The sequence below is a fragment of the Oncorhynchus mykiss genome, chromosome 4, assembly GCF_057628025.1.
Source record: "Oncorhynchus mykiss isolate SJ-2025 chromosome 4, ASM5762802v1, whole genome shotgun sequence".
Taxonomy (NCBI): Eukaryota; Metazoa; Chordata; class Actinopteri; order Salmoniformes; family Salmonidae; genus Oncorhynchus; species Oncorhynchus mykiss.
The window spans coordinates 64397925-64410529 of record NC_143025.1 but is presented as its reverse complement, the minus strand read 5'-3'; the positions used below and the strand labels follow the sequence as shown (position 1 = coordinate 64410529).

Below are 12605 nucleotides of genomic sequence, written 5' to 3'. Positions count from 1 at the left end.
CCAGCTCTACGGACAATTCCTTCGACCTCATGGCTTGGTTTTTGCTCTGACATGCACTGTCAACTGTGGGACCTTTATTTATTCAGGTGTGTGCCTTTTCTAAATCATGTCCAATCATTTGAATTTTCCACCGATGGACTCCAATCAAGTGGTAGAAACATCTCAAGGATGATCAATGGAAACAGGATGCACCTGAGCTCAATTTCGAGTCTCATAACAAAGGGTCTGAATACTTATGTAAAAATGTCTAAACTTGTTTACGCTTTGTCATTATGGGGTATAGTGTGTAGATTTTATATAATACGTTTTAAAATAAGGCTGTAACGTAACAAAAATGTGGAAAAAGTCAAGGGGTCTGAATACTTTCCAAAGGCACTGTATCTCTGAAAATAATGAGTGTGAAACAATGTTGCATTTTCTTTATGTCACTGGGTAGTGTGATGAACGGGATAAAATATTTGCAATGGGAAGTAATAGCTGGTTTGCTCATTTCATTTTGGAAATATATATATATATATTTTTAAGGCCTACTAGGTTGAATGGGCTGCTTATTCTATACATTTATTTGATGGTGTGTGTGACTTCTGTCTATCAGCCGTGTCTATATGTTTGACCAAAACCGTGCTCTCCTTCAGTGCCATGGAGTGCACAGGTATTACAGTCGCTGTCCTTTCAGCACCACAAGTCTATCACCTTTGACGTGTCACTGTTGTGGTCGCTATTGGTCACGTGATAGTGGTGTTAGGCTACCATAGGTTGTGTAAACAGTGTTTTTTGTTTTGCTGGTTGCATTATTGTATGCTGTGTATCACATTTGCTTCCATGCCGGTTTCTGTCTATGTGTGAGCTGCAGCCCGAAGTGTGGCCTGTTTGATTCGTTCTTAACGTCATCTAAAAGTATTGCTCCTCCTTCATTACAACTAGAATGGTCTGACGATAGAAGATACAAAGTAGGCTATTGGAATATGTTTGGTACCTCTGAAGGCCTAGGTCCTATAGTGATGGTTCGCCACTGGGTTATTGTAGATGATCAAACTGTTGCTTTTAAGCTTAAAACAGATTCTTAGGTATTTGTGAGTCAGAAATCCAATTTCTGTACCTGTGTCTTCTACTATATTGGGCCTACCTATTTTTAGTCCTAATCATCCATTCATGGTGGAAATACTAGATGGTAAGAAGCTTTGACTAGTACGCTACATGTTTTCTCACAAGTTTGTCTATTATTTTATCAAGATCATTTTTCAGTTGATTAAAAATCACATATTTCTGTATAATGTGGAGAGCTGGCACGGCTTGTCAAAGACATTCCATTATTAGAAGGCAATAGTCATACCTTTCCTCATATCATTGATTAGACAGCACAACCGGCCGTGATCGGGAGTCCCATAGGGCGGTGCACAATTTGGCCCAGCGCTGTCCGAGTTAGGGGAGGGGTTGGCCATTGGGTCTTTACTTGGCTCATCGCGCTCTAGCGACTCCTTGTGGAGGGCCGGGCGCCTGCAGGCTGAACTCTGTAGTCAGTTGAACGGTGTTTCATCCGACACATTGGTGTGGCTGGATTAAGTGGGCGGGTGTTAAGAAGCGTGGTTAGGCGGGTCATGTTTCGGAGGACGCATGACTCGACTTTCGCCTCACGAGCCAGTTGGGGAGTTGCAGCGATGAGACACCATCGAAAATGGGGTAAAAATATATAGAATTATAATATAGAAAGCTCCCGGGTATTAGAGTGTACTCTTATAACTTAATGGAAACCTTGGGAAACCTTCCTCTACAGCTCAAAATCTGACAAGCTAGGCTAGCTCCCGTTGAAACAACGATGCCGTACACTTTCCACAGAAGGCAAATTCAGGTAGCTAGATAAATCGAGTTCTTCAGATAGATAGTTCTTCAGATGTAAAAGTTCAAGCTCATCAACATAGTGTCTGTCTCTCTTCTCCTCTCATAGCTCGAGCAGAATCACCCATTTGAGTGACTCAAAAGTCCCATGCAACAGCAAAGGCTTCTTTTTGGCTAAACCAAACCACTTTAATTAAGTTCAGAGCAACGCAAAGGTCAAAATAATTAATAGGATGGCCCATTAAAGAATTCAACCAACTTTGATTCTTGATTGACATGTCGTTTCTTGAAGTTTACACATGAAAGTAACACAAGGGAAAGGGGAAAGGGGGATACCTAGTCAGTTGTCCAACTGAATGTATTCAACTGAAATGTGTCTTCCCCGCATTGAACCCAACCCCTCTGAATCGAAGAGGTGCAGGGGGCTGCCTTAATCGACATCCACAAGTGTTTGATGCACTGCAAAACAACATAGGCTCAACAACTAAAGCTGCTGTAAACATAGTGTTTCTAATACATGGTTTTAACTGTGTATTACACACATCAATTGTCTGAAGGCAATATGAATTCCTTCTATCCAATTTTACATGTTGTTTCTTTTCTGGAAGAGCACTAAAATTGCAATAATAAACATTATACACAGCACGTCCGATTCCATTTTAATCATAGATCAGATCTCTGGTTTGGTTAAAAATACAATCATCACATAGATGGAATACCTCAGACAGAACATTTGTCATTTGAACACAGTCACGTAAGTTGCAGACAGAACGGGGTTGTGTACCAAATAGCAGCCTATTCCTTTTATGCTGCACTACATTTAAGGCCCACAGGGCTCTGATGGGCAAGAGTAGTGCACTATGTAGAGAATAGGGTGCCATTTGGGACGAAGACTAGAAGTGGAAATGGAAATGGAGAGAACTGGAATCACACTGCACAGACAATTACTCCTTGGCAGAATGTTTAATACACTGATGTATGTGTGTTTTTTTGTACTGGGAACAATGAACCACGGCAATATTTTTAAACACAACACCCTCCTCCGTTGAGGGAATGGGAAAGTGAGTCACATGGTCAGGTCTGCTACATCCCACAGTGAAGCACGTTTCTAATGGGTACTTTATTTACACTGAATGTGGAATCCTTTCCATTGCGTCACCAGCTCTTGACCTTTGACCCTAGCTAACTTCTGCCCGTCACTCCAACATTAGCACCTCATCACTTATCCCAAATTGGACCCCAATTGCACCGCATGTGGAATGTTGAATTTGGAATCCTTGCCATGCCTAAGCTCGAGTTTCAGACCCCTTTTAGCCACCATTGAAAACCAGAGAGCATGACATTAAAGGTTAACAGACCTTACAGGATTTACCTATGCTCCATTGAGTGAGGAACGTCTTGGGGAGAAAGGAGCACACCAACAGGGGGCTTAGAGAGAGAGCACTAATGAGAGCTCCAGGACAACAGCCTAAGACAGGGAATCTGATGCTAACACACAGCTACGTCTTACCACACACAATGGTTGATTAAACACTGCCCTGTGGAGGGTAGTTCAGTTCATCCAACCCCTCAATGGAAAGCCACACCGCACTGTTATTGGTTCAGGAAATCGAGCGCATTTTCAAATAGGGCATTGCGATAAGCTGCTACTATTTGACATGACGGGGTTAAGGAACTGGCAGCCTCTGTTTGGCCACAAATGAATTTGTGTTGACAGACAGGGTACATTACCATCCCGGCGAGAACGTCTCAGACAGTACAGACCCTGAGGAGCTCCTACTGTACTTTCTGTACAAACCACACTGGAAAAAAGGGAAAGACAGATGCTGCTAGTGAAGATTCCCATATAAGGCCACGCTTCCTCCCAGTCGGTGTGTCCATGCAGTAATAGTATGTCTGCTGGCGCAGCCGCACATTCCTCCAGCTCTGAGTTTTCTCTGGGAGTTTTTCATTTCCGATTCGGTGGCTGGTGAGGAGCAGGGCTGCCTTTCATAAGACTGAGGTGGAGAGTCTGGGGCTTGTGTGATCGTTTCTTCAAAAATATACAAACCCCAGAGTCTAGCCGCTTTCCTGCAATCCTCAAGTCTGCTCAGTGTTTAGCTACTGACGGAGCAAAATAGAATCCCACACCAGGAATGTAGTACAACTATGCTTTAAAGTCCATAGACTAAACCTTATTAGTGAGGTAGAAGCACATGGCTATAAAAAAAAGTATGCGATTAAAACCAATGAATAGAACTGATGAGAGTCTGTTAACTAGACGGTGATGTGGTTTTATACTGTACAAATCCCCTTTATTAAGGACTTGTTGATTAAATCCCAATACCCATGACTTATTAGACTTAGGAAGGCTATTGTATAATACAATTACTCATACAATTACATATCATACATCTGTTTCCCTGTGCAGTATGTTATTTTCCGAATAGAAAAGCAGTCCTGAAGGTGTACAGGGGTTTTATAGCAGTACTGTTTGTAATGGTGAACTACACTACAGCCCTTCCGTTCATTATAAAATGCACATGCAATAATAGATATTTAAAGCCTTTGAAGCCACTCGTGTACAAATCTATGTGTGATGTGCTAAGAGAACAGAGAGGCAGCTATTCCTAATACCAGGGGAGGTTTACGGTCTCTCTCCGGGATACAACACAACCGCCGATTACACATAAAAGGGAAAGTTGAGGGATAGTGCCAAGAATGCACTTTTATTTTGATATGTGACAGCACTTTGGCTTCAGACAGGAGGAATGCGATATGTCAGGGAGAGCGAGTCTAGGAGGGGGGGGGGGGCAGGAAATTAGGAAAGAATGCCAAGAATGTCCATGTTTGTCCAGGACTCCATTCAGCCACTGGCACGTCACTGCAGCGCTGGGTGTATAAAGGCAGGGAGAGCTCCTAGCTTCAGACACAGAACAACTCCTCATCCAAGAGAGAGCTACAAGAGCAGCAGCAGCTCTACTACTGAAGCTAAACTCTAGCTTTAACCAAGAGAACTACGAGAACTTAACTGAGAGAGAACCAAAAACACAGAAACTTCTTAACAACGAGATCGACTCGATCAGACGACAAGCTCCCTGACTACTCGCAAGAGACTAAGGAAGACTTTTGAAGAGCCTGAAGACTTATTTTTGTCTAACATACTCCGAGAAAACCCCAGAAGAAAAGCAAAATGTCTGCTGGAATGAACATGAGGCTGATTTCTTTCTTCTGTCTCACTCTCTGCTACCTGGTAAGACCCTTTTACTGAGAATGTCAAGTTATATGGGAACTGTATTCCTGTGTCTATGCGCCATGTACCAGACAGGCACGAGCTATCGGCATGTCTAGCCTATTACAACAGCAGTTGAATTGTAAATCGATATATTTTGTTAACACAGTTACAAAAGGCTGTATGATGCCCTAGCTCTTGGGGCTGATGAACTGTAACGTTAGTAGTAGTTGTGCCCATGTGATCAGGGTCTAACCATACTCCTGTCTCTTTGTCCCTTAGGCTGTGGCTCAGGAGTGCAGTGGGCAGTGTAGTTGTCCTGATGTGCACCCCCAGTGTCCCCCTGGTGTGAGCCTGGTGCCCGATGCCTGCGGCTGCTGCAGGGTGTGTGCCAAGCAGATGGGCGAGCTTTGCACAGACAGGGACATGTGCGACCCCCACAAAGGGCTCTTCTGTGACTTCGGCTCCCCCGTCAACCGCCGCATAGGAGTCTGCACAGGTAATGTGACTCTCAACAGGCTTCTTTTGTCGTTCTAATATGCTGACTCTTTGATTATTTTCCTCTGCTGGCGTTTGTGTGACTGGAGATGTGACATTCTCTTCTCCTCCTCCCACAGCTAAGGGTGGCGCCACCTGTGTGATGGGTGGGATGGTGTACAGGAGTGGAGAGTCCTTCCAGAGCAGCTGTAAATACCAGTGCACGTGCCTGGACGGTGCCGTGGGCTGTATTCCCCTGTGCAGCATGGACATCCGCCTGCCCAGCCCTGACTGCCCCATGCCCCGCCGCGTCAAAGTGCCCGGGAAGTGCTGCGAGGAGTGGGTGTGCGATGCCCCCCAAAACACAAACATCTTTGTGGGCTCTGCTCTCGCTGGTGAGTCTCAGTCTTAGACACACACAGTAGCCTGCATTCGAATGATGTAATCTGGTCAGTGTGAGTGTAGAGATAAAGAGTCTTATGTCACTTCCCCTTCTTTGCCCGCAGCTTACAGAGAGGAGGAGACCTACGGGCCTGACCCCTCCATGATGAGGGAGAACTGCCTGGTCCAGACCACTGAGTGGAGCGCCTGCTCGAAGACCTGCGGCCTTGGCATCTCTACCAAAGTAACCAACGACAACCGCGAGTGCCGCCTGGAGAAACAGTCCCGTCTGTGCATGGTCAGACCCTGCGAGTCCCACATGGAGCAGAGCATTAGGGTAAGCACATTCTTCAACCACTTCCCAACCAACCCTTTCATCATAATACAAACATTTTGTCAAATCAAGAGGAAAGCAATGGTCACTAATTATGACTTTTTTCTTTACACTTTGCTCTTCCAGAAGGGAAAGAAATGCATCCGCACGCCAAGAGTGTCCAAGTCCATGAAGTTTGAGATCTCTGGCTGCACCACCACCAAGTCCTACCGCCCCAAGTTCTGCGGCGTGTGCACCGACGGTCGCTGCTGCACCCCCCACAGAACCACCACCCTGCCCATGGAGTTCAAGTGCCCCGACGGCCAGGTCATGAAGAAGCAGATGATGTTCATCAAGACCTGCGCGTGCCACTACAACTGCCCCGGCGAGAATGACATATTTGAGTCCATGTACTACAAGAAGATGCTGGGAGACATGGCGTAAACAATTACGTCAGCTAACAGCAAAAACAACCAATGACTCTTAACTTGAACCGAACAGATATCCATCTCATCTCGCAGCACAGCATTTGTTTGTCTTTTGGTTTGTAATTTTCTAATTGTGTATTTTGTACAAGGACAGAAACATATATGCGTATATTCAATGTATATGTATGAGTGTATTGATGGATGTTTAGGGCCACTTGCCCTAAAGAGGGGGCGAAAGACAGGGGGCTGCTCTGCTGCCCGAAATAGAATACTTACTGCACTATAGTTCTACTATGTGACAACCTATGTTGTTGTCACTAATTGGCTGATGCCATGTTCCCCTCCCCCGAAACTGTGGCGGGCATCTAATTAACTGGGCTGTGTACAACCTCTGAGCACTTGCAGTAACGAAGGGTGAAGACTTTCAACCCCAGTACAGAAACTTAAATCCTTAACCCACCAGAGTACTAGTTGAACGTACCCTTGTGTATAGCTCACTGTTTTGCAGATCCTAACTGTTGCAGTGCTAACGACAAGCCCATGCTGAAAAACAGCCGTCCTTCCAGACAAGGAGCGTAGTGTGCATGCTTTGAGGGCATGCCACAGCACTGAGAAAAGAGGTATTTGACTTTGACTGACTGATTCAGGTTGCAAGGAAGGAATCAGTATTTTGTCCAAAAAAAAAAAAAAAGAGAGACTGGATGATTTGTAGCTTCATTCCTTTTTATATGTATTATTGATGCTGTAAATATTGTACATATTATTGTACAGTTGTTTAAGTTAATTTAAAGTTTTAAAAAGTTTGTTTTGTTTTTCTCTTCCTTCAACATGTTTATCGATAGCTTATTTGCTGGGTTTGACTGTTCCTGTGACAGTTTTGTGTACTATTTTATTGAGAAGTGTGACAAAAAAGTTACATGTTTTCACTTTTGTAGTTTGGAATAAAATATATTTTTTATATAAACATGTCTTCCTTTCTTTGTTTTACTCTTTCGGCTTTAAAAGTAGCCTACCCTACAGAACTTAATCTACTCACACCCAAATGATATCCCAAACTTCACCACATGAAATCAGCCACTAATAAGTTAGCACATGTTCACAAAGCAGTTAGGTGTTCCCACTTTCAGTTCAACAACAGCAGTCAGGCCACTGAAATTCCACTCATTGGATTGTGTGCGGTCCAGGTCCATGCTCTGTCAGACCACCCAGTCTCTAGTAAGGTGTAGTCTGTGTCACTTTTTTAGCCACCAACACCAGCGGAAGACTGCCAGCCCATCCAACAAAACGCTTTTCTAAAGTCCTCTATTCTCTTCCCTGTGACGCGTGGATGGAGCGGTGTGCTGCCTGTCCATTTACACACTAACCTGACTGCAGACTAAGGAAACATACTCTGGCAGCGTCTGAGGAAAAGAGCAGTCTAACTGGCAGCCTTGTGCTTTAACACTCACTATCAGTGTCCCGCCACTGGGAAAACTCACACCACACGGAACTAGGCCTGGTTCAACATCAAAGACCATACATACAAATATATGATGGGGATCGGGAAACGGGACTTACCTCATACCAAAGGATAAGCCACAAAAATGTATACAGTAATTGGCTGATCAACACGGTGTAAATCCTTTTCCTGTCACTGAGTAGCAGGGTCGTTGGTTGCTTTCCAGACAAAATGAAAGAGCCGTTGGATCTAAAAACCTGTAACTCTCCACAAAGGGCTCTTTTCATTTGCTTTTTCCCCCTCAAAAGTCTTGACTGCATTTAGACTTAGTCTGGCTCGTGTTGTTGTTGGGGGGTGACTGCAGTGTGAGACATTCATATCAACAATATAGTGTGATATGTCTAATTAATGATGTTGAGGAGGCTTTACCTAGTTGAATGTGCCTCTGAAGCTAAGCAGGGTTGGTCCTGGCCTGTCCCTGGATGGGAGACCCGATGCTGCAGGAAGTGGCATTGGAGGGCCAGTAGATGACACTCTTTCCTCTGATCTAAATATACACTGCTCAAAAAAATAAAGGGAACACTTAAACAACACAATGTAACTCCAAGTCAATCACACTTCTGTGAAATCAAACTGTCCACTTAGGAAGCAACACTGATTGACAATAAATTTCACATGCTGTTGTGCAAATGGAATAGATAACATGTGGAAATTATAGGCATTTAGCAAGACACCCCCAATAAAGGAGTGGTTCTGCAAGTGGTGACCAGACCACTTCTCAGTTCCTATGCTTCCTGGCTGATGTTTTGATCACGTTTGAATGCTGGCGGTGCTTTCACTCTAGTGGTAGCATGAGACGGAGTCTACAACCCACACAAGTGGCTCAGGAAGTGCAGCTCATCCAGGATGGCACATCAATTCGAGCTTTGGCAAGAAGGTTTGCTGTGTCTGTCAGCGTAGTGTCCAGAGCATGGAGGCGCTACCAGGAGACAGGCCAGTACATCAGGAGACGTGGAGGAGGCCGAAGGAGGGCAACAACCCAGCAGCAGGACCGCTACCTCCGCCTTTGTGCAAGGAGGAGCAGGAGGAGCACTGCCAGAGCCCTGCAAAATGACCTCCAGCAGGCCACAAATGTGCATGTGTCTGCTCAAACGGTCAGAAACAGACTCCATGAGGATGGTATGAGGGCCCGACGTCCACAGGTGGGGGTTGTGCTTACAGCCCAACACCGTGCAGGACGTTTGGCATTTGTCAGAGAACACCAAGATTGGCAAATTCGCCACTGGAGCCCTGTGCTCTTCACAGATGAAAGCAGGTTCACACTGAGCACGTGACAGACGTGACAGAGTCTGGAGACGCCGTGGAGAACGTTCTGCTGCCTGCAACATCCTCCAGTATGACCGGTTTGGCGTTGGGTCAGCCATGGTGTGGGGTGGCATTTCTTTGTGGGGCCACACAGCCCTCCATGTGCTCGCCAGAGGTAGCCTGACTGCCATTAGGTACCGAGATGAGATCCTCAGACCCCTTGTGAGACCATATGCTGGTGCATATGGGATCCATGGGATGCTAAATTTGATTTCCATTGATAATTTTTGTGTGATTTTGTTGTCAGCACATTCAACTATGTAAAGAAAAAAGTATATAATAAGAATATTTCATTCATTCAGATCTAGGATGTGTTATTTTAGTGTTCCCTTTATTTTTTTTAGCAGTGTATATATATACCCCAAAGCCCCAGGGCGGTGACAGGGGACATTACCCTGTGTAGGGAACCGTCCTTCGGATGGAACATTAAATGGCTGTAGTGACTCTCTGTGGTCACTTATACTAGGAGTCGGGGTTTTAACCCCAGTGGCCTGGCTAAATTCCCAATCTGGCCCTCATGCCACGTAATCATCCCCAGCCTCCAATTGGCTCATTCATCGCCACATCCTCTCCCCTGTAACTATTGTCCAGGTCGTTTCTGTAAATGAGAATGTGTTCTCAGTCAACATACCTGGTGAAATAAGTGTTAAATAAATAACTTTGAGAACATAGGCCATAGGCTACTTAGATGATCAGATATCACACATCCGGCCAGATGTATACTCTACAACTGGTAGAGTACAATTGTACTTTAATTGTACCTCATCATTTGAATAAAGTGCTTCACCTGTAGTAAACGTTGCCCCTCTAGAACGATATTCCTTGTAGCGCTCTAAACGCGCATGCCTTCTACACTTCCTGTATTGTCCTGCATGCTGCGTTTAGAATGAACCTGTACTGCCCCCCAGTGTCTATTCAATGACCTGGTGTTTGCACATAAACACATGCAAAGTTCTTGAGTTATTGTCTCGGTTGTGTTGGCGACAGAGTCAACCATTGTGATAAAATGCTACCACCAAACTGTTTTGTCTCAAGGGTCTCTTTCAAGCTAAATGTAACTAAGGTAGCACCATTTGACAGGGGAGCTATTTTAAAATCATATAATACTACCAAACCGGTAGGCTACTCTGACCACAAGGGGTCCCCCTCTGCCTACATGAGGGTGTGGTATGAGGAAGAAACTAGTCTCGGGGGAAACTGAGTTGTAGGGAAATAAAGTAATTAATGAAATATAATACAAAACCAAGTTTGTTTATTTGTTGCTCTCAATATGTATATTTCGAGGGAATTGCAGGTTGAAATGAAGTGTTATTATACATTACCAGTTTTATTCCATGAGCTATTGGAATTTATATCAAATCTAGGTAGGTCTATTAACACATAAAAGCATATATGCCTACACATAGAGACATCTGAAATCTAGTGTAGGGCAGGCAGGCTATAACAAAGTATAATTTCACAGCCACTGTGCCTCCGCCACAGAACTACAAACAGCTATAACCAAACCAAACCTTTTCAGTCCAAAATGAGCCAATAGATGGAGGCAGCATTTAGGAACCAAAACATTGGGAGGCCTTATTGAAGAGTTACATTAGGTTACCCACAGAAACTGGCCAACCTATGCAAAATGAACAAAAGGGGTCACAATACAAAAGGGTCACATGCTTGGATTTTTTTTTCAATGTATATAGTTGAGATTATTGAATAGGTTATCTATATACAATATATAGATAGTCTATATCATGATATATGAGTCCTTGGGAGCCAAGTGGTTGCTCTACGGATCCCAGTGTTATGAAGCCTCTGGGACCTGTTTGTGATTTATGTAGTAGCCCAAACATCAAACACTTTCATCTGAGTTATAGGCCTATGTCCATTCTGAGATAAGTTGCAAATCATTGAAACCCTGCATGCTGTAAACAGCTCTCGTAGCGTTTAGTACTATTATTACATAACGTAACATGTAGGTTTCAGGTGATGTAAGTAAGGAATTTCCCAAAATTATGAAGAGGGCCTATTCTCCAAAGGTCGGGACAAAGGGGTAAGGGCAACATGTACAGTACCAGTCAAAAGTTTGGACACACCAACTCATTCCAGGGTATTTCTTTATTTTTACTATTTTCTACATTGTAGAATAATAGAATAATGTAGTAAATAAAAAAGTGTTAAACAAATCTAAATAAATATGATATTTTAGATTCCTCAAAGGAGCCACCCTTTACCTTGATTACAGCTTTGCACACTCTTGGCATTCTCTCAACCAGCTTCATGAGGTAGTCACCTGGAATGCATTTCAATTAACAGGTGTGCCTTGTTAAATGTAAATTTGTGGAATTTGTTTACCTCTTAATGCATTTGAGCCAATCAGTTGTGTTGTGACAAGGTATGGGTGGTATACAGAAGATACATAAGCCCTATTTGGTAAAAGACCAAGTCCATATTATGGCAAGAACAGCTCAAATAAGCAAAGAGAAATGACAGTCCATCATTACTTTAAGACATGAAGGTCAGTCAATAAAAAACATTTCAAGAACTTTGAAAGTTTCTTCAAGTGCAGTCACACAAACCATCAAGCGCTCTGATGAAACTGGCTCTCATGAGGACCACCACAGGAAAGGAAGTCCCAGAGTTACCTCTGCTGCAGAGGATAAGTTCATTAGAGTTCCCAGCCTCAGAAATTGCAGCCCAAATAAATGCTTCACAGAGTTCAAGTAACAGACACATCTCAACATCAACTGTTCAGAGGACAGTGCGTGAATCAGGCCTTCATGGTCGAATTGCTGAAAACGAAACACTACTAAAGGACACCAATAAGAAGAAGAGACTTCTTCCAAAAAACACGAGCAATGGGCATTAGACTGGAGGAAATCTGTCCTTTGGTCTGATGAGTCCAAATTTGAGATTTTTGGTTCCATCTACAGTGTCTTTGTGAGGAACAGAGTAGGTGAACCGATGATCTCTGCATGTGTGGTTCCCACCGTGAAGCATGGAGGAGGAGGTGTGATGGTGTTGGGGTGCTTTGCTGGTGATACTGTCAGTGATTTATTTAGAATTCAAGGCACACTTAACCAGCATGGCTACCACAGCATTCTGCAGCTAAACGCCATCCCAACTATTTTGCATTTAGTGGGACTATCATTTGTTTTTCAACAGGAC

The 12605-nt window shown here is 43.9% G+C and overlaps 1 protein-coding gene across 1 annotated transcript; it reads left to right on the top strand.

Moving 5' to 3' along the window:
* Positions 1-4409: 4409 nt before the first annotated feature.
* ccn2a (cellular communication network factor 2a) lies at positions 4410-7610 on the top strand. The gene is made up of 5 exons (XM_021600316.3): positions 4410-5068; positions 5330-5546; positions 5665-5919; positions 6031-6242; positions 6366-7610. The coding sequence occupies exons 1-5, from the start codon at positions 5009-5011 to the stop codon at positions 6660-6662; spliced, it is 1041 nt and encodes a 346-aa protein (XP_021455991.1). The 5' UTR covers positions 4410-5008; the 3' UTR covers positions 6663-7610.
* The last annotated feature ends 4995 nt before the right edge of the window (positions 7611-12605 follow it).